Source organism: Chelonia mydas, chromosome 4 (assembly GCF_015237465.2).
Source record: "Chelonia mydas isolate rCheMyd1 chromosome 4, rCheMyd1.pri.v2, whole genome shotgun sequence".
NCBI classification, from domain to species: Eukaryota; Metazoa; Chordata; order Testudines; family Cheloniidae; genus Chelonia; species Chelonia mydas.
The window spans coordinates 41,615,970-41,636,721 of record NC_057852.1 but is presented as its reverse complement, the minus strand read 5'-3'; the positions used below and the strand labels follow the sequence as shown (position 1 = coordinate 41,636,721).

The window sequence follows — 20,752 nt, the reverse complement described above, 5'->3', positions numbered from 1 at the left end:
TACCTCAGGTTCCATTTGTAAAAAGATGATAAAATGTACCCTTCTAATGAATGTTATGATTCATGTCTGAGAGCATTGGCCTGCTAAACCCAGGGTTGTGAGGTCAATCCTTGAGGGGGCCATTTAGGGATCTGGTGCAAAAATTGGGGATTGGTCCTGCTTTGAGCAGAGGGTTGGACTAGATGACCTCCTGAGGCCCCTGCCAACCCTGATATTCTATGATTCTAAGGTAAGAGGTGTTCTGAATTTCCGAAGTATAACCTAAAACAGCGGTTCTCAAACTTTTTTTTGCTGGGATATCTTTGGAAATATTTCAGGCTGTGACAACAGTCCCCCTCCCCCCAAAAGTGATGACCCCTTCCATACCATGTCACCGTTACTTCTGCGCTGGTGGTGGTGCTGCCTTCAGAGTTGGGCATCTGGAGAGCGGCAGTTGCTGGTGTAGCATGGTATGGTATTGCCAGCTTACTTCTGCACAGCTGCTGGCAGCGGTGCTGCCTTCAGAGCTGGGCTCCCAGCCAGCAGCTGCCGCTTTCCGACCACCCAGTACTGAAGGCTATGCAGAAGTAAGGGTGGCAATACCGTGATCCCTCCTACAAGAGGCTTGCTAACCCCCTTTGGATTAGTACCCCCAGTTTGAGAAATGCTGACCTAAAATCAAGGAATTTGCAAACTGTGTGTTTAGAATAGCAATTTGAGTACAAGCTGAGTATGAAAATCCTCATTTTGCTATTACATAGCCTCCAGAAAGAATGGTTATTAGATATCTATTTTGAATACAACAGTATTTTACTTTGTGAAGCACTTATACACTAATTGATGACAAAACTTTGTGGATAGAGCAACAAAGTTGCATAATTGAGTCCAACCCTAAAACCTCTGTAGCCCATAGAGGTAGCTCAGCCTTTTATTTTACTTAGCAGTAACACAAGGAACCTACAGGCCTGTATCCTGTAAGACATTATTTAGGCTAACTTGCTTAAGACAAAGTAGGCCTATGACCCTTACATACTTTAGGGTAGCTGTCGGACCATTTTATGTAAGTATATGAGCACATGCAGTGATGACACTGGAGATATCCCTAATACTATATGACTGCTAATTGTTTATGTGGTTTGGATCTTTCTTGTCCTCACTAATTGTTTTAATAAAAGTGGCTAAGACTTTGCTTTGCCCTCAGTATGAATGTTTTGCCATATACTCCAGGGTTCTCTACAAGATATTGAACTTGTTAGTTTTTGAGTTAGTTTTAATTCTGTGGAGCCTGATTCTGGGACAAGGACCCTATATCCCCCAGCTCATTAAATTAGCATCAATTGGCAATCAATATAATTATTAACCATTGAAAAGAATCAAGCTACACCCTTTAATGCCAACTGGTTGCAGGAATATCCTGGTACTGGTACTTACATTTGGTTTACCAAAGAGTGTGTCATGTAACACCTTAAATGAAAGCCAGGATCATGCTGGTCATTAATATTGTTGTGAAATGTATGGACAGATATTATGTAAGATGTTGTGTATGTATAATGAAAATATGTTTCTAAAGTCTGTATTAAGGCAGGGTTGACAAACGGGTTTCTGCCAGACAAAGGATATATGTTCACCTGTCTCTTGGTTCACATGTAAATTGAGCATTGGGAGCCAACATAACAGAAGCCCTATTTACATATGAAATCAACAGAGGAATGTCAGCAGAGCGACAGGGCACTGGGGAATAAACCTCATGGGGCTGTCCTATCTCTAGGAGGGAGAATGAATTTCGAGGAACATAAGGAGAAGGAAAAAACACACCTCTTTATCTTACACCTAGGAAAATATTTGGCAGTGCGACTACATTCATGAAAACAGGATCACAACCAGCCCTTGCTGAAATGCTGCAGAGCACATTTGGGGTGAGATAAATGACTTAGACAGAAGGTTAACTTGTAAATTAAATTTAATCCCTAGAAAGCATATTATACTTTTGTGTTATATGTGACCTGTTCCTATTATCCTTACTTACCATCTCTTAAATCTGCATCTTTGATGATATATATTTATAGTGAAAACAATAATAAGTTTATCTCATATGTATTAAGTGCTGATCCTGAGTTGAATTGAGTAAGCTGATGCGTACACTGTCTCCTTGCAGGCAGCAGACCTGGTATTTCTGTGAGTGTTCAGCGTGCACAGAAGGGGCTGGACAAGGGAATGTTTCAATGGACTCAGGTACACCCATGTTTAACCTGCAAGGCCAAATAAGGGCTGACATAGCCACCTAAACAATCTCCTTTGGGTTAACAGACTGGAGGCATCATGGAGCTGACCCTCAGTTAAGCATAAGCAAGTCTCTCTCTCATATTGGAGGCCGGGACACCTCAAGAACTGACACACGGAGTGCTCAGATGCAGAACCTCAACTCTGCCACCTTGAATCTATGTATTACAATACAGTCTTTACACAATCATACACTATTTCTCTGACTAGGCATAAGTCTAGCAGTTCTGCAGAAATGCACAGGAGGGAGCCCCTCTCCTCCACAAAACAACATTGGCTGAAGTCCTTGCTTTGTATCCTGTAAGCACCTAACTTCTGCATCAGATCCAGGCCTAGCCATCTAAACAGGCCAGTGCAAAGCTAATTCAGCTGCAGATGCTCACCAATCTTTCCTTAGATGCTCAGGTTAACAAGATTAGTTATAACACTTACTGTACATGTTCAAAACCCAATTTTCAAACTCTCAAACTGAGAAAATAAAAAAAAATTTCCTTCAGAATATGGCTACTCCAAAAATCTCTGATACCAACTTTCAAAATCACACTTTTCAATTTTTAAGAGGGAAATATTTTTATTCTTCACATATTTTGCGGAAGAGGGAAGATTGGAAAAAAATACTGAAAATAGGACTAACATACTTCTGAAAATTTGACCCATGGTCTATTACATTAGAAGTCTGCATTGTGTTGCCAGCTCTAGCACAAATTTATTATGGGACACTGGAAATGGACTTATGGTAAAACTTTCAAAATTGCCTAAGAGACTTTGGAGCCTAAAAAGTCACTTTTGAAACTGGGACTTAGGCAGGTTAAAATGTTCAAGCCTCCGACGACTATTTTTCTTATGAAATACCAAATTCTTAAATATATTTTTAATCTTCTAATTTTCAAAATAAGTACTACTGCAGAACAAACATTCCAGACAATAAATTCAGTTATTTGGTCTGTGTAAAATATAGGAAGTGCTTTCTCATTTGGCAGAGAGAAAAAGAAAAATAATATCGCAATCATCACAGAAAGGAGGGGCGAAAATATTTTCACCTTTATGTTGGTGGCACAGCCATGCTCTACAATATACAGATCTGCTCCATCTACTGCAAGGCGTGTCATAGTGTACTTTAAATCGTCAGATGCTGGACATGGCCCAGGAACACAGTTCATCTAGAGGAGATATTTAAACAAAGCACTCAATTTTGTTAGAGTTTTAATTTCATATTAACAAGTTTTTCCTTATCATACTTCAATTTCTCACTTAACAGAGGACAAATTAGACCAAAAAGAATGATTATTTGCCCTACAGTAAGTGATTCTTTGAGATGTGTTGTCCGCATGGGATTCCACTCTTGGTGCAAATGTACCCCGTGCACATGAGATTGGATTCTTTTAACCAGCAGTGCCCAAGGGCCCTGCCTGCACCTTAGATGTCCTTGTACCCATTTCACCTGAGGGCATAAATGGTGGAGCGGGACCATCCATCCCTCAGTTCCCTCACCAATACAGGATCCCAGTGTAAGACTCTTTAATGACAGGAGAGGAGGGCAGACCATGGAATCTATGTGAACAACGTATCTCCAAGTGGCACCTTAGAGACTAACAAATTTATTTGAGCATAAGCTTTCGTGAGCTACAGCTCACCTCATCGGATGCATCCGATGAAGTGAGCTGTAGCTCACGAAAGCTTATGCTCAAATAAATTTGTTAGTCTCTAAGGTGTCACAAGTACTCCTTTTCTTTTTGCGAATACAGACTAACATGGCTGCTACTCTGAAACATATCTCCAAGTTAGACTCAGACTTTAAAGTCAGAAGGGACCGTCATGATCATCTAGTCTGACCTCCTGTCCTTACCGTGCGGTAAGTATTCTTTATTCAATTGACAGTCCACATGGATTCCACTCTTGGTAACACCCAATTGTTGGTTTGCTTGGAAGTAGGCAGCAGTTGTCCTATTTAAACAATGACTGCAGGCCAGTCCTATCAAACCGTGTGTGGGATGTGGAAGCCTATACCAAAAAGAGTAGTGTCTTGTAAAGGTGTGGACCGAGCTCCACATCGGTGCCCTACAAGTTTCAGAAATAGGGACATTTTTCAAACAGAATCAGTTCTAATATGATTAGGTGGATATAATCTGGCTAATTTATAACATGTCCTTATATTTTCAGAGACCCTCTTAGATAATCTCTGAGGGGATATTGCCTGACCCTTAAGCCTATCCGCAAAGGCTACAAACAGTCTAGGTGTGTTCCTGAATGTTTTCTTCCTCTTAAGGTATATGTCAATGCCTTAATACATCAAGTGTATTCAACTTCCCCTGGGTTTGAATGAGGTTTAGGCAAGAAACTGGGACCTGAAAAAACTGGTTCAAATAGAAACACTTTTGGGAAGGAACTTGGGATGAGGCCTGAGAGCTATCCTGTCCTTACAAAACATTGTATAAGAGGGACTCAGCATGCGGGCCTGCATCTCCTCTACCCTTTGAGCTGACATAATGCCCACTAAAAAAGCAGTCTTCATAGGTAAGTGATAAAGGAGACAAATTACAAAGGGGTTAAAAGAGGGACCCATCAACTCTGCTTATTACTAAGTTGAGGTCCCAAAAGGGAGGGGGTTACTGAAATGGGGGTAAAATATGAATAAGGCCTTTAAGGAATGTATCCACTGTAGGGTGGGAGAATACTGTGTGGCTCTGGATAGGAGGAGATGTACAGATACTGCTGCTAGATGGACCCCTAGGGAGCTGTTTCAGAGCTAGCAAATAGTCTAATACTGCTAAAATGGGTGATGTCAGGGGAGACAGCTGGTGCTGAAATGCCCAAATAGAAAATCTCTTCCATTTAGCTTTTTAAGTCAGGCTTTCCTGCTTTGCAGAATCGTGTGAATCTCAGCTGCAAAACTTCTTTCAGTGGACGTGTCAGCCAGCCAGCATGCTGGCAGTCAGATGTACCAAAGCTCCATTCAGGTGTAGGATCTAACCCATGCGAGAATATGTTGGGCCGGGCTGATAGCGTGATGAGAGGATCATCAGATCTGAATACCAGAACTGCTGTTCAATCATCAGTCCTAGGTTTGCCTCAGTTTTCTCAGAACCCCTAATATATCCTGGGGATCAGCACAATGGCAGATAAGTCCCAATGACCCAGGAATGAGAAAAGCATCTGTTAGCAAGCTGAGGCTCGAACTCCCTCTGGGTCAAGAATTCAGAGACTTCTTGTTGAGGTCTGTGGCAATCAGGCCTATTTCAAGGAATCCCAACTTGCGAAAGATGTTCTGTAGGACTGAGTCTTTGACAGACCAGACCACTCTCAGTTGTCTGAGAGCTGCCCATCGAGTTGATCTGCCAAGGTGCAGAGCCACTAGTGTGATCTGATTCAGAATACACCAACTCCAGAGTACCATGTCCTCCTGACAGAGTGGAGACTATCTTACTCCCCCTTGTCTGACATAAGGCATAACTGTGGTGTGGTCTGCCAGCACTTGAATACAGGATATCTGGAGTCGTGGTAGGAATGCATTGCATGCCAGGTGGACGGCTCAGAGTTTCAGGATGAGCTTCCTGAGGGGCCCAGGTGCCCCGAGTTTAAAGTTGATTTAGATCAGCCCCTCCTCCCTGGGTAGAGGCATTCATCACCACTGTCTTGGTAGAGGTGCCGAAAAAAACTACTCCTTTGAACACCTGAACTGGGGTCTTTCCACCAGCTTAATGAAGAGAGGATTTCATGTGGGATCAGAATCAACATGTCCACCGGATGTCTGCTGAGTGGATACACGAATTTCAAACACCCTTGCAGGACATGTAAACAAAGTCTGACAAACTCCATCACACAGGTGTATGAGGTCAGAAGTCTGAGGCATGCCCTTAGGGATGTTTTGGGGTGAGTTTGACGTTAGTTGATGAAGTCCACTATTGTTTGGACTATTTCCCATGGAAGATAATCTCTCATGGATCTGGAATCTAATACTCCTACTCATTGAGAGAAGAGGAGATTGCAGCCAGGATAAGTTCTTCTTCCACATTACTTTCGTTATCCTGCTTTCTAGGATCCAATGCTGCACTAACTGACCTGGCTATGTTGGTTTATATGGACTCTTGGGGGAGGATGGATGTAAAATTAGAAGGAGCCAAAAGATGCAGGCTTACTTGAACACAGCTGCACCTCCCAGCAGAGCCATGGCTGATAAGGATATGGGGTGGGGGGATAAAATCAGGAGAGTACTAGGAAGAATGTTTCCTATGTGACCTAGGAAATTTTCTGTTGTCCTTTACACATCCTCTACAGAGTCTCTTCCTGATGCCCACTGCACTACCCAAGGAGAATGTGTACAAGAGGAATAACTACTATGCCCTGATGGAGTTAAGAAAAGGAGAGGCCATTCTGTCAGGAATGCCCTGGATCTGTTGTGTCCTCCCTAACTGGGTAGAGGGTGAAGTTGGTAACAGAGGTGCCTCTACCGCTGTACTGACAGCTCAGTACCTGGTGGCCTAGTTATCACCACCCTCAAGCTCTCAAGGAAAGGAGATTCCAAAACTGGGCCCAGAGATAAATCATTCAAGTACCATACATGACCTGATTCCCACCACACTAGGTACTGATGCACTGGGCACCAAGGAACATAATTCCAAGGTTGCCTGTACAGAAGTGCCAGGTACCAAGGCACTGAGGGCTGAAAGTTCAGTACTGAAAGATTGCTGTTCACATATTTAGTGGGTACCATCAGCATTCTTTTAATTAGTACCAAGGTACCAGAGGGGCCCTTCTTAGGTCACTGTCTCTCTTTGTTGAATGCAAGATGGCTCAGATTTCGGAGACTTGTGCCTTGAATCACCAAAGAGGGTGACCTATGATTTTGCTGTACTCTGGAGCAGCTCCTTCCTACCCTATCAGAATTCAAAGCCAGAATAGAGACAAATGACTGAGGCCTCTTGGTCAATATAACCAGAAATCTCAAGGTAAAATCTCTATTCACGGAAGCACTCATGAAGAGAAGAACAGACTAGAAGACTAAAATCTAAATGCATTCTTCTCTTTGGAGTCCAAGGAGGCATGCACAGGAGTACTCCAGGAGGAACAATTTTAGATGGTCTTTTCTAGTTTTTGAGTCAACTTAGAGCAGGAGTGACATATGGTACCTATACACTCTCCTAGAAAACACAGGTACCTAGAGTGCTCATCAGTTGTCACTGAAGCGTCACACTAGGGGCAAGATTTAAACCCAAGAGATGTCGCTTCTGCCATTTTGCTGGAGTCCCTCTACAAGGGGGCAGAGATTAATAGCCTGGGTGTAATAGCCTGAAAACAGGAACCTGAGTAAAATAAGGAATTTGTATGTTTGTGTGTGTTGCCAATAGGCAACACAACTAACTACTCACTACACAGTGCACAGAGAATTAGGGGGACACTAAAGGTGTTCTATCTTGCTGTCGTGGCTGGTAAGAAGGAATTGAGAGACTGTTGATCCCGCCTCACCCTTTAAGCCGTGGAGTGGAGATGAGTGAGGACATCTAGGGTGCAGAAATGGCCACAACAGACACTGCTGCCAAAATAATCTGATTTTATGCACCTGGGGTGTGTGTGCACCTAGAAGAGATTCCATGTGGATTGTCACTCAAAGAAGCATAATTATTTCCTTTACCAAATTATGGCTAACTAAAATATCTGCATGCTCCAAACCACATGTATAGCTTTGTTCTACTTTTGGATACTTTATATTCAAATACTATTGCAATATACTACTGCAAATATACCAACTTGTAGGCTCGAAATTGATTAAGCTTTACCTTAGATTCACAAAACCGACGATCAATTCCATGCTGACACATTATTACAGATTTTGGCCTTTCCAGTTCAAACTCTCGACACATTACATGAAACACAAACATCTGTCCCCATTCCAGCAGACATGCTAGCTGTAAGCAAATAGCAAACAGGATCACAATGCAGTAAGTATTCAAAATAAATTATCAGAGTTCAGAGAAAGAACATTAGCAAAGCTTGAGAACGAAAAAAACCATGAGGAGCTTTATTCCTGCTGCTAGATAATCTACTTGCAATTAGCCACTATTGTAATTTTTCTGATTTGACATAGTTTGTAAGTTTCTGCAATTGTTCTTTCATGAATGGCAAAGTGTACTGTCAAAAATCAAAACTCATCTATTTGAAACCAATCTATTTTAGCCAATTCTAAAGCAATTAGGGAATTCCCTCTTTAGGGAAACATCTTTGTTTTTATGTAATTGAATGCTCATTTTTCAAAATTTACAGTTCATCCTGGGGCTTGTCTACATCATGGGGTAATACACTCAGCAGAGACGTGGTTTTTAAAGTTCTCTAATATGTTGTGCATTAATTAACCTATATAGGTGATGGTGGTGGCACACTAAGGGTTCCCTAATATACTTTAACATACTACTCCAAATACCCTAGGTTTCAGTGATATCAAACTGCCACTCGTACAACGACTCATCAAAATGGGACACTTGAGCTGGCTACCCCAGACAGTTTGGAAGTAGAGGCAGAGGACCCACATCTCTGAAATTTATCATCATGAGATTTAGTGTGAACCTGGCCTCTTTCACAGCATGATGTAAAATGCACCCCCGCCCCCTTTTTTTTTTAAATAAGATTTTCATAAGCTGCAATTCCCTGGCAATTCGTCTACTTGCCACCTTTTTCTGTCTCCTGACATTAATGCTTGTTCAGTGCTACACAAAGTAACAATATACATGCTCCTATTTGCAGGGAAATGTTGCATGCCATCTAAAGTGCATTTAAATATTATGGTTATGGATATCCTTTTAGTATAAGTAACAATATTTACTTGCAAGAATATTCAGTACAAATCAGGACAATTTCAAGACATTAAGACAGATGGCTCCTACACTTGAAATTTCAAGCAGTGCTAGTCTGTACGCTCAGTTGTCTTTCTGCCTTCACACACACCCCTGGACCATAGTTCAATTCTAGATTTTACATGGAAATTCTCTCTCTCCAGTTTGGAGTTTCAAACTGAATTTCCAAATCATTTAATTACAAGTGACTTTAGCCACAAATGAATCTCAGCTGGACTGAGCCTATGTACACTAGGTCCCTTCAAAAAAGGCCACATTACACTGGCTTTGCAACAAAGGAATGTGTATACACAGCTAAAGCCTTGTACTAAATATGTTACCTAGCATTTCTAGAACATACCTGTGGTGCTGTAACCTTAGCTGTAAGGCAGCCAGCCTGCACATCGATCAGCCATGCATATTCTAAAGTATCACTTCCCACAGGCAGACCTTCTGCTGAAAACATAGCATGAGCTCGTAGCTGCAGACCTGACAGGCTGATATGGCCCTCTCTAAGTAGTTCATCCACAGAGGGTCGCTGTTGAGGAGAAGTCAATTAAAGACAACTGTTCTCAAAGAATGACTACACAGGGCTTTGTTTTTTTTAATTCTCAAAAGATACTTTTCTGACATTAATCCTGACCTATAAAATCCCACTGTTCTCCATACAATGAAAAATAAAAAATAATAAAATAGAACTTCAGCTAACATCAGGAAGTAAAATAAGGAAGAGTTTATATCATGTCACGTGCAATGGGCCATATGATAATATGCAAATCTTAAAGAGATAAATAAAAGACAAAACAAGTGTGAGTGTAGATTCGTTTTGAGAAATCGGTTATCCTTTATGTTAACTGGCTCACATTCTCCACCCCAGACCACCCAAAGTGTTGGAACCCACGTTGCTTATGGTGGGTTAATATATATGTGGTTAATGGATAATACATAAGTTGATTTTCCCTCAAAAAGCCGCAGTGGTTCCTGTTTGGGCACCAGTTACAAGAGGACTATACAGCAGTTGTATGGATCACCGCGAGGTGGGCCAGTTGCCTTCTTGAGGCAGCCCATGTGACATCCTCAGGGCTATACAGGTAGTATTGGATGCGGCCTACAATGGTAAATAGGTTGAGAACCACTGCAATAGATGCATCCCAGTCTGAGTCCCTTTGAAGCGTTCCCCTGTGATTTCCAGCCCCTGACTCCGGTTATCCACAGAAATCCCAGATCCTCTACACCCAAAGATGCAGTGCACCCCAGTTACCTTAAAGCATCATTATTGTTATTACTGTGTGAAACAAACAACACAAGCATATAGGAACAAAATTAGAAAGGCCAAGGCACAAAACATGATTAAACTAGCTAGAGACAAAGGTAACCAAAAAAACATTCTACAAATACATTAGAAGCAAGAGGAAGACCAAGGACAAGGTAGACCCATTACTCATTTGGGAGTGGTGGGGGGGTCAATAACAGAAAATGTGGAAGTGGCAGAAGTGCTAAATGTCTTTTTTGTTTCAGTTTTCACCAAAAAAGTTAGTAGCAATTGGACATCTATCATAGTGAATGCCAATGAAAATGAGGTAGGATCAGAGGCTAAAATAGGGAAAGATCAAGTTAAAAATCACTTAGACAAATTAGATGTCTTCAAGTCACCAGGGCCTAATGAAATACATCCTAGAATACTCAAGGAGCTGACCAAGGAGATATCTGAGCCATTAGTGATTATCTTCAAAAACTCATGGAAGACTGGAGATTACAGAGGACCGGAAATGGCAAATAGAGTGCCAATCTATAAAAAGGGAAATAAAGACAACCCAAGGAATTACAGACCAGTCATCTTAACTTCAGTACCCCGCAAGATAATGGAGCAAATAATTAAGCAACCAATTTGTGAACACCTAGAAGATAAGATAAGTAATAGTCAGCATGGCTTTGTCAAGAATAAATCCCATCAAACCAACCTAATAGCTTTCTTTCACATAACAAGCCTTGTGGATAGGAGAGAAGCAGAAGATGTGGTATATCTTGACTTTAGTAAGGCTTTTGATACTGTCTCGCATGACCTTCTCAAACAAACTAGGATTATCTGGGTATATCTTACTTAATCATTTTCCTGCCATTGTAGGACTTGAGCACTCCTGGACCAAGATTGCACACTCCAGTCCATTCAGTGTCTTCCAGTCCTCACCCATTATGCCAAAACCCTAGTCTGCTGTGTTACCGGACTTCACATCACACTGTCATGGCTGAATAATTATACTGGTTGTGGTTGATCATCTTCAAGATAGTGCTTTTCATTCCTTCCTATGCCACCCAACTGCCCAACAGCTAGTCTCTTCTTGGACAATGTTTTCAGATATCATGGGTTTGCCTACTGATATATTGGATCCAAGTCCACAATTTATTTCCCATTTTTGGTGTCCATTCTTCAAGCTCCTTGGCATGGAATCCTTTATCTCATTGGCTTATCACTCTCTGACCAACGGGCAGATGGAATGGGTTAACCAGATAGATCTTGGAGCAATATCTCCACTGCTTTTTAAATTATCACCAGGATGATTGGGTTCCCTTATTATCATACTCAAGAGTTCACTTATAATAATTCCACATAAGCCACCACCCAGCAGAGCCTGTTTTATGGCACTTATGGTTCTCTTGGAGATAGTTTCTGAGCACCTCATCTTCGGGGCTGGAGGTCTATAGGACAATCATGCTGCCAATGCAGGAGCAGGACATCAGACATTTTTGAAAAGAAGAAAGCTGAAGTCCTGGTATTTGGCTGGTATCCCCAAGGCTGCCAGGGATGCTGTTGGAGTCAGTAGGGACCCCTTCAGCTGAGTGCCCCTGTTCCAAATTCTTCTGGGGGAGGGGAGTGGACTTGCTTGGAGTTGCACTAGGGAGAAGCTCGAACCTCGAACTTGCCAGCAGGGAAGCAGGACTGCTGGCAGCACAAGAAATTAAAATTGACTTTGCTTGAACCCGAAAGGATGTGGGAATCATGAACAATAAGCCACATGATGCAGAGAATGACCAGCAAGTGTGGGGAATGGACTGGACCAAACCAAACTGGGGGAGGGACTCTCAATGACGCTGAAGGGCAGTGACCTCCAAGATGAGGCTTCTTGTGAAACTGGGCCTCAGGACAGGAGAGAACCACTGATGGCTTCTATTAGATCAGAGATGACATTACGTTGTGTCAGGATCTTACGTTTTAGGGAAAATTCTATGTCCATAAAATTACTGGCGATACCAGAGTCCACCAGTGCTTCCAGACTGACCTCTATCGTCAGGGATGTTGTAGACAGAACAGGAGCCTAAAGTGTGTTGGGTGCTGATTAGATGCCATCAAGCTACCTGAAGACAAATAGGTGCTGTGGACGAGAGCGAGGGGTGAAGTTCAAGCCCTGCCCAGACCCCTGGCATTTTCTTGACCAACAAGCAGATCAACCCTATGCTGGACAATTCAAGGCAAAGTGTTCTGGACCTCCACAGTAGAGGAACAGACCCAATGCCTGGTGTTGATCTTTTTCTGCATCGGAGAGATGGGGTTGGACTACGTCCAAGCTGCAAGGGCTCATGCAAAATTCTCAAGTTGGCGCAGAGGGGGGCTAGATTTCTCCAGCAATAGAAGGGCTCAGGCCAGCACCTACTGGCCAGCAACTGGTGATGAGCCCCAGCGTGGACCAGTCCATGGGGTAGGTTTGTAGGCATATAGGAACGGGAGCCAACATTGGTTCAGAAAGCCAGGGAACTTTCCATCGTCCTGATTGAACTTGCTTAGTAAACAAATCTTCAGTTTCCATGGACCTGAGGCAGGGCTTGACTCTGAAAAGCGGTGTTTTGCACCTGCAGGGCCCTAATCTGGGTTTGTAAATTCTGCAGGGCATCTACCAGACCCAACAAGGGGATATTCTCTTTTGTAGGATCCATCCTAGAAAAGGAAGCTACCCCTTTTTATTTTGAGCTGCTCAAACTGTCGCAGACTGGGGCATGGGTAGTCATGCCTAGTGGTCAGAGCTGGAGTCAGGCCCCATGAGTCAGAGCCAATGGTCAAAATCAGAGTCAAACCAGGAACTGAGCAGGGAAGCAAAGCTGGTACAGAAGCAATCACAATTGCAGGCATAAGCATTGGCCAACCGTCAGCCAAATGCTGCTGCTGGGCTTAAGAGCATGTCTGTTGGTTCCTCCAGCCAAGCGGTCAAGCTGGCCAATCAGATGATTCAGCTGCAAGTCTTCCATTGCTCACTAGGGAGGTGGAACTACTTGGTCCCTGGCTCAGATGCAAGCCCAAATTCTACACAGTTTTAAGGCAACAACATTAACAGGACAAAAGATCCTTTTCACTTGTGTATGAACTAAGAATGAAGGCTGAACAGTGATAAATACAGAATGCATGACAAGCAGAATTACTACTATATAGTTTTCTTAAATGCTTTTCATGAATTGTCATCTTGAAAACATTTGTGAAAACACGTGTGTGTGTGTGTGTGTGTGTGTGTGTGTGTGTGTGTGTGTGTTAGTTAGAGAGGATTCAATCAAAACATGATTCAGTTTTAGTTTCACAATAAAAATCAGCATTCCTCCAACACAAAAGAATACTCATATTACCTGATAGCTGTCATTCAAGAATAAGTTCAATGGGGATAGTACAAGTTGCAGCATAGTTTCCCTAAATCCTTTTTTCATCTCAAAACACAATCTTTCCAAGAAAGCAGTAGGGCATTCAGGACCATCCGTGCTGCTGTGCTAAAATCAATCAACATATCCTGTTGTGAGAAGTTGCAGATACACAAAACCACTGAGATTGTCAGATTATGAAAAACCTCTGCAGAATGTGACAGTTTTCCTGTGGTTGATGAAAAAGTCTGTGACTTTAAACGCCATTTAATATTAATTTACATAGGCTTCTCTAATCTACAGTTTGATCTGTGCAGGGGAACCCTTACACATACAGAGTCCCATGGTCCCATTAAAGTAATGAGGCTCCATAAAGGTCTGCCTGCACAGATCAGATTGCAGGATTAGTGAGTTGCCCTGTTGATTTAGAGAGTAATCATTATGCCTGATGAAAAATAATGACTATCAACTAGATGGAACTCTACTCTTCATTAAATACAAAATGGATTTACACACAAGAATTATCTAATTCTGACTCAAACAACAAAATCCACCAAGTATCAAATTTCTGCATTCATTTACCTATTCTGGAAAAAAATACATAATTTAACTCAAAACCCACCAATGATAGGATAGAACTTAAGAGTTTCATGAAGCACTTGGCTTCACACATACTGCAGCATAACCTATAATTTTTAAATGCATATCAGTTTTACTATACTTCATAAAATATTTTAAAGAAATTAAGAAGTACTTGGTTTCCCATGATGACCAAGGTTCCGAACAGCTTACCACTGGTAGCCGTCCATGCACTTTGTACACATTAACGAGTACAGTAATGTCCCAAGGGCGCAAGGTTAGGGGATGAACTGGTTTGGCTGAACTCTCACTTCCCTTTTTGTCATTCTCCAATCCAACTGCTGTCCATCCAGAGCTTGAAGATGTTGACATTGACAGGACGGGGCTTGAAATGACTTCTTCAAAATCTGTGTACATGTCATCTTCTCCAAAGTAATTTTCCTGGGAAGTGAATTATTGCAGTCCTCATTAAAGAAGGTGAACTGTGTCATTAGCAGTATCATGCAACACAAATCCATGCTTATCCTATATCCGAGTCCGATACCCCTCCCTCCCCCCGCCACCCTGATAAGCACTAAGGCTTTAATTCTACGAAACACTGAAGCCTGGGTGTAACTTTGCTCATAACGGCAGGAGCAGGTGGGAGTGGGAGTAAAAATTGTGAAGTGGGACAGGAGCAGGATTAAAAAAAAGTATTCTGGCACCGGGCTATAGGTACTGCTAGATAGATATTTATTTTTTAATTATTTTTTTTTATTATGTACAGCCTACAGCGGTCAGACATGAACAACAGTCATCCAATACCTCTTCCCAGACACATCTATTGTTGCAAGTTTTACATGCCTGCAGCATATCAGAAGTTCACAAATTCATCCTCTTGGGTCAAACATTCATTTTGCTTCTAAGCCAATCCCCACTCAATTAACTCAGACAGAAATAACTACTGTCAAATTCTTTTGGGAAGCTTGAACCCCATTATATGAGAGATTTCCTACATTTTATTTATAAAGTGTGTCAGACCCAGATTTTTAAAAGTTATGTGTGGGGTTTTTTTTAGAAAAAGGTAAGAAATGCTGAGGAAAAATAAAGCAAGTTAACAAGTTAGATACTTCAAGGAGGGGTTCTGGACAACAAAAGGTTACTAATAAATGACATTTTCATGCTAATTAAGTACTTTGGGGAGAGGTGCTGGACAGAGCACCCTGAGCAGTGAAGTCTTCTCTTTAGCCACAGAATGGTCATGGCACATGTATAAGTAGTGCTACCTCACTCACTCTGGAAGAGGCCACTCTAGGAATAAGATAATTCAATCTCCATGTATAGCCAATCTCTGGCCCCAACACTGTCAAGAATGTTCCAATTAATGTCAACTGTGGTGATGGTTTTTGAGCTGTACACACTCGTCAATTGGGAACCAGACTGAGTCCAAACTTATTTCACACAGGCCACCAGTCCTCAGCTTTGCAAGGATATTTTTGTCATTACTAATCTGGGCTAGATTTGAATTAATAATCATGAGATCAAGAGATCTATATCCAATTACTATTCCCTTGAGTCACAAAATATACAATTTAATTTTTAGAAAAAGATAGCCAGAATTTTTTTTTAAATGGAGAAATTAATTCCCCCCCCACCCCCATCATTTAAATAAATATTGCAAGGGGAGGAAAGCTATTTAAATGTCTGAGATTTACCTTCGTCCTATAAGAAGACAGACAATTAATGACCAGGTTGAGGGGCTAATGAGGATCATTTTTTAAAACTCAAATGTGTACACTAATATGTTATATATTTAGTTGTATCCCTCTGTCCTCACCTTTCATGTCACTTGCCTTCTAAGACCTCAATCCAAGCATGTGAGACAATGTCAAGTAAATCATAAAGAGGCACTATCTAATATAAAGAAGGAAAATAGACTAATATCCTCCAAACCCTTGAAAAAGACCTGCATAAAAGGCATATTCCAAAGCCTGACCTGGGACATGCAATATAATTCAATTATAGTAGTTCTTTCTAAAGTGGTTTATGAATTCAAATGTTATACAATGCACTCAAAATAAGAAGCTGTCACCTCAGAAGCTCCTAGGGTTACCAGATGTCTCAATTTTATTGAGACACTCCCGATTTTGGGGTCTTTCTCTTATATAAGCTCCTATTACCTCCCACCCCCGTCCCAATTTTTCACACTTGCTGTCTGGTCACCCTAGAAGCTCCACCGTACAGTCTCTCCCCCCTTCTTTTTTTTTGGAACAGTCACTTAAATGTTTTCCTAATTTCAGAGGACATTTCTCTGCAGGAGCTGAATGTTGTGACAGAGACAGAACTGGCAGAAGTATGTTAAGGAAGGACCAGTAGAGGGTATCAAAAATACTGAGAACTTGCTGCTAGAGTCTCTCATAGAGGATACAAAGTGCTACAAGCATTATTACAAATTGGTGAATTGAAGAAACAGAATGCTCCACATTAAAGGGCTTCACAGCTAGAAGAACTGAAAGTCATATTAAACTCTGAAAAATACATATGCAACTGAAACTTCCCACATACAGAATCCATGAACACAAACTGAAAATTTAAAAAAAAACAAGAACACCCAACCTTATCACACAAAAGTCATTAAGAAGCAAGTACAAACAAAAAAGAAGAAGGTACATTGCCAACAAAGTTGGACAAAAAGAATCTAAGCACAAATGACAAAAATACTAGCAAGTATAACAAATGGGAACACTTGGAAAGTCTGTCATTCATTTAAATTTTCGAAGAGTATTTCAGTAGTTTTAGAAGATAGTTTTAGAACACCCAAGCACTTGCATTCCCCGTATTATGACATAATATTGCTTATAAATACCATAGGACTTCAGCCTTATTAGAGGAAGCTTCCTCCAGAGAACAAGAGTTCTGAGAAAGGGGAAACTATCATGTGAATCTCCGGAGTTTTACAGTAACAAGGCCAGAACAAAAACTTCCTATCATGCCACCCCTTATGTGGATGCTACAGTATAAATATATCATGAGATGGGGAAGATTTTTCAAATGCACTTCATATTAGTCTAATTCTACTCCCACCACATTCAATGGTTAAACTCCCACTGACTTCAATGAGAGCACAGCTAAGCCACTGGTGAGCACTTTTTAAAGTCCCACCTAAAATTCATAATTTACACAAATGTCCAAAATTCTCTTCCAGTCTATGTAAGTGTCTCAGAACAGCCAAGAAAGTTGATTACTTATAAGGTCTTGCAATTTACCCCCATCTCAGAAAACTCCCCCTGCTCTGCCATGCAATGAAAGCCTCCTAAAAGAACTGATCATAGAGCCAACCTGCTTTACTCCAAGCAAATTTCTGAGCAAATGAACGTTTCCTAATCAATCAACTGAGATTCACATGTTCACTTCCTTCCCTTTTACACCAGAAAGACAACAACAATACTCGCTCTACCCCCATTTCCCCTAGAACACTTGTTCTCAACCTTTCCAGACTACTGTACCCCTTTCAGGAGGCTGATTTGTCTTGCATACCCTAAGTTTCACCTCACTTGAAAAGTGCTTGCTTAAAAAAATCAGACATAAAAATACAAAAGTTCACAGCACACTACTACTGAAAAATTGCTGACTTTCTCATTTTTACCATACAATTATAAAATTAATCACGCCCCTCAGGTTGAGAAACAATGATTAGTAAAAAGAACACGAGTACTTGTGGCACCTTAGAGGCTAACAAATTTATTAGAGCATAAGCTTTCGTGGGCTACAGCCCACTTCATCGGATGCATAGAATGGAACACATAGTAAGAATATTTTTTTATATACAAATAATTTTCTTACTATGTGTTCCATATAGATATATACCCACACACACATATATATATACACATACACACACACACAATATACACATATAGTGTGTGTATTATATATATTTTTTTGCGGATACAGACTAACACGGCTGCTACTCTGAAACCAATGATTAGTAATAATATAGAGCAGTATAAACAAGTTATTGTCTGTATGAAATTTTAGTTTGTACTGACTTCACTAGTGCTTTTCCTGTAGCTTGCTGTAAAACTAGACAACTATTTAGGCAAGTTGACAAATCCCTGGAAGACTTCTGCATACCCCCAGAGGTATGTGTACCCTTGATTGAGAATCACTGCCCTAGAAGAAGGCACAGCCAAGAAGAAGATGGAGGAAATGGAAGCATTTTAAAATGAAAAAGTTAATATCCAAGAAAATAAATGAAAAATATTCTATTTTATATGTCCTTGGAGGGTATGTCTTCAAAGTTTTAATTTACTCTAAATATTTTACCACCTACTGTGCATCACTATAGACATTTCAAAGAATTCAATATACTGCAGAAATCAGGCGTCTCTAAAGAAATGCTGTCCCTAAGCAGAACCCTGTGTATGCTGGGTCCAAGTTCTGCAAAGATACCTAAAAAAAATTAAGGATGCTAATTAAACATCTGTTTATAGTGTAATTGGGTAGCTCAGTTTGAATTTTTACTACCAAAAACCAACATCAAAGATCTCATTAAATTAACAGTTAAGGCTGAAATGATCCTTTCATGCTCCCTGCTATGCAAACATATAGCAGCATCCAGTAAGACACTAATCACCCCGTTCAAAGAGTCAGACAATACCTATGTGTAACACTGACAGACCCCGGCCATCGTCAGATGGGATTGAACTTTGGGCCTCTGGAGCTTAAAGTGCATGAGCCTCTACTGCATGAGCTAAAAGCCAACTGGCTGTTAGCTAAGGCTGTAGAGCAGACTCATTTAACTCTTTCTAAGTAGTCTCAGTGCCACCAGATGGGACAGAACACCGCACCCAGAAGGTGTGTGGGTTATATATGCACAATGGGGATGAGTTAATGATGCACTATCAGCCATAAATTTGAATTTCCTGGATTTTGTCAAGGTAAAAAGGAATCCAGAAAATCTACTAGGGCGAAAACAACAACAACCCCCCCCCCCCCACACACACACACACACTCAGTCACTCATGAGCAAGATAGTGCAATATAAATTTTCACCCTGTGAGTTTGCAATGAGTGCAATACTCATAAGTAACAAAGTCACAAGTGAGTTATGTAAACTGACATAAGTGCCGATACAAACCTTTATTCCGTATCATGTATCCTACACATAACACACATGGTAACAGAAAAGCTATTTAAGGCATTTTCTAGTGTTTAAAAATATATATATTGGGACTCTTATATCCTCTGCCTGTCAAGCTAGATGCCTTAGTCCAAGTGTAGAGGGCGCAGGAGAGAGATGAAAGCACCTAAAAATAACCTCTTTTCTATACTTAAAATGTCACTTTTTTTAGATTGACCTGTTTAATTCATGTGTGGCTTGAGTAATACAACTATTGCAAACATATACCAATAAAAACCTTTATACCACACTAGACTATCAAGTACTCTCTGTCTGTCACATGGCTGTCATCGCCAATATTATACTACACACCCATTACAAAAACATCACTAAGTTACTAGTTTTTACTTGGGACAGAGGACTCCATGGTTTTTATTTGTTTAACACTAAAAAGAGATTCTGCATGGGACTGCTCTCATTGTAAGTAAGCTGTATTTTATCTGATTAAACTTGACCATGCTTGAGTACGGTTAACTTCAATTAAATGCAAAAAAGGTTTGCTTCTGTTTTGGAAAAACAAGGTTCTTAGCAACTTATGAGAAGACCTTGTTACAAGCAAGTGCCCCAATTCCAAAAAATTAAGCATGTTCTCTTATAGGGTATTTGCTGCTTTATAAAATTGGAGTGGTTTGAACTTCTAATCTTGTTAAATATTTCTTCCCTACTTGTCAGAATGGTGAGTGCTACTTTTCTTCATACCTTTATAAACAGAAAGGCATTTAGTAGAGGTCCATACAGGGTGATCTGAGAATCTGGGGAGACTTCTAGTTCGACATGTAGCTTATCAGGTGGAAGTTCCGAGGGATCAATAGGAAGGCGAGTTGAGGCTGTGGGAGAGGAAATGATTCTATCGGCTGTCTTCTGTGATGGCCTTGGTACAGATAACATAGTTTCTTCCATTTCTGACACTTAGGAATAAACAAAAAGGTAAATCTTTTGAATTTACTTGTGAATTTCTACAAATGAACATTGATTAAGTTAGAACAGATTTGTAGTTTTCCAGCGTGGGTGGCTATCAGACAACTGATATTTCTATAATGTATAATAAATACATTTCTCCAAGCAAACAATGAAAAAACAAGTAATTTTAACAGAGTATGAAATGTTTTATTCAACAGCTACTGTGCACAAGAGAGCCAATAAATCTAAGATAAATTATGGAAAAAAATATTGTTTATTATTCTTTTTCTACTGTGAATACTCAGTATTTGATTTAAAAATGGCCATTATTTGGTTACATGTCATGATGAGAAAACAGATTATATAGAAGATGCATCTCTTTCTTACCCAACAGATTTGTTCCCTGTGTCTA

General features: G+C 40.7%; 1 protein-coding gene across 26 annotated transcripts in view; it reads right to left on the bottom strand.

Moving 5' to 3' along the window:
- KIAA1109 (KIAA1109 ortholog) overlaps positions 1–20,752 on the bottom strand; it is a 226,017-nt gene that overhangs the window by 117,169 nt on the left and 88,096 nt on the right. For all 26 annotated transcript variants that reach the window (XM_043545479.1, XM_043545461.1, XM_043545464.1 and 23 more), the window contains 6 exons: positions 20,140–20,348; positions 14,493–14,720; positions 13,692–13,829; positions 9,445–9,621; positions 8,034–8,162; positions 3,300–3,419 (listed from right to left, as the gene is read on the bottom strand). In XM_043545479.1, coding sequence (XP_043401414.1) covers positions 3,300–3,419; positions 8,034–8,162; positions 9,445–9,621; positions 13,692–13,829; positions 14,493–14,720; positions 20,140–20,348 — 1,001 coding nt within the window. The remainder of the gene's footprint in view (positions 1–3,299; positions 3,420–8,033; positions 8,163–9,444; positions 9,622–13,691; positions 13,830–14,492; positions 14,721–20,139; positions 20,349–20,752) is intronic.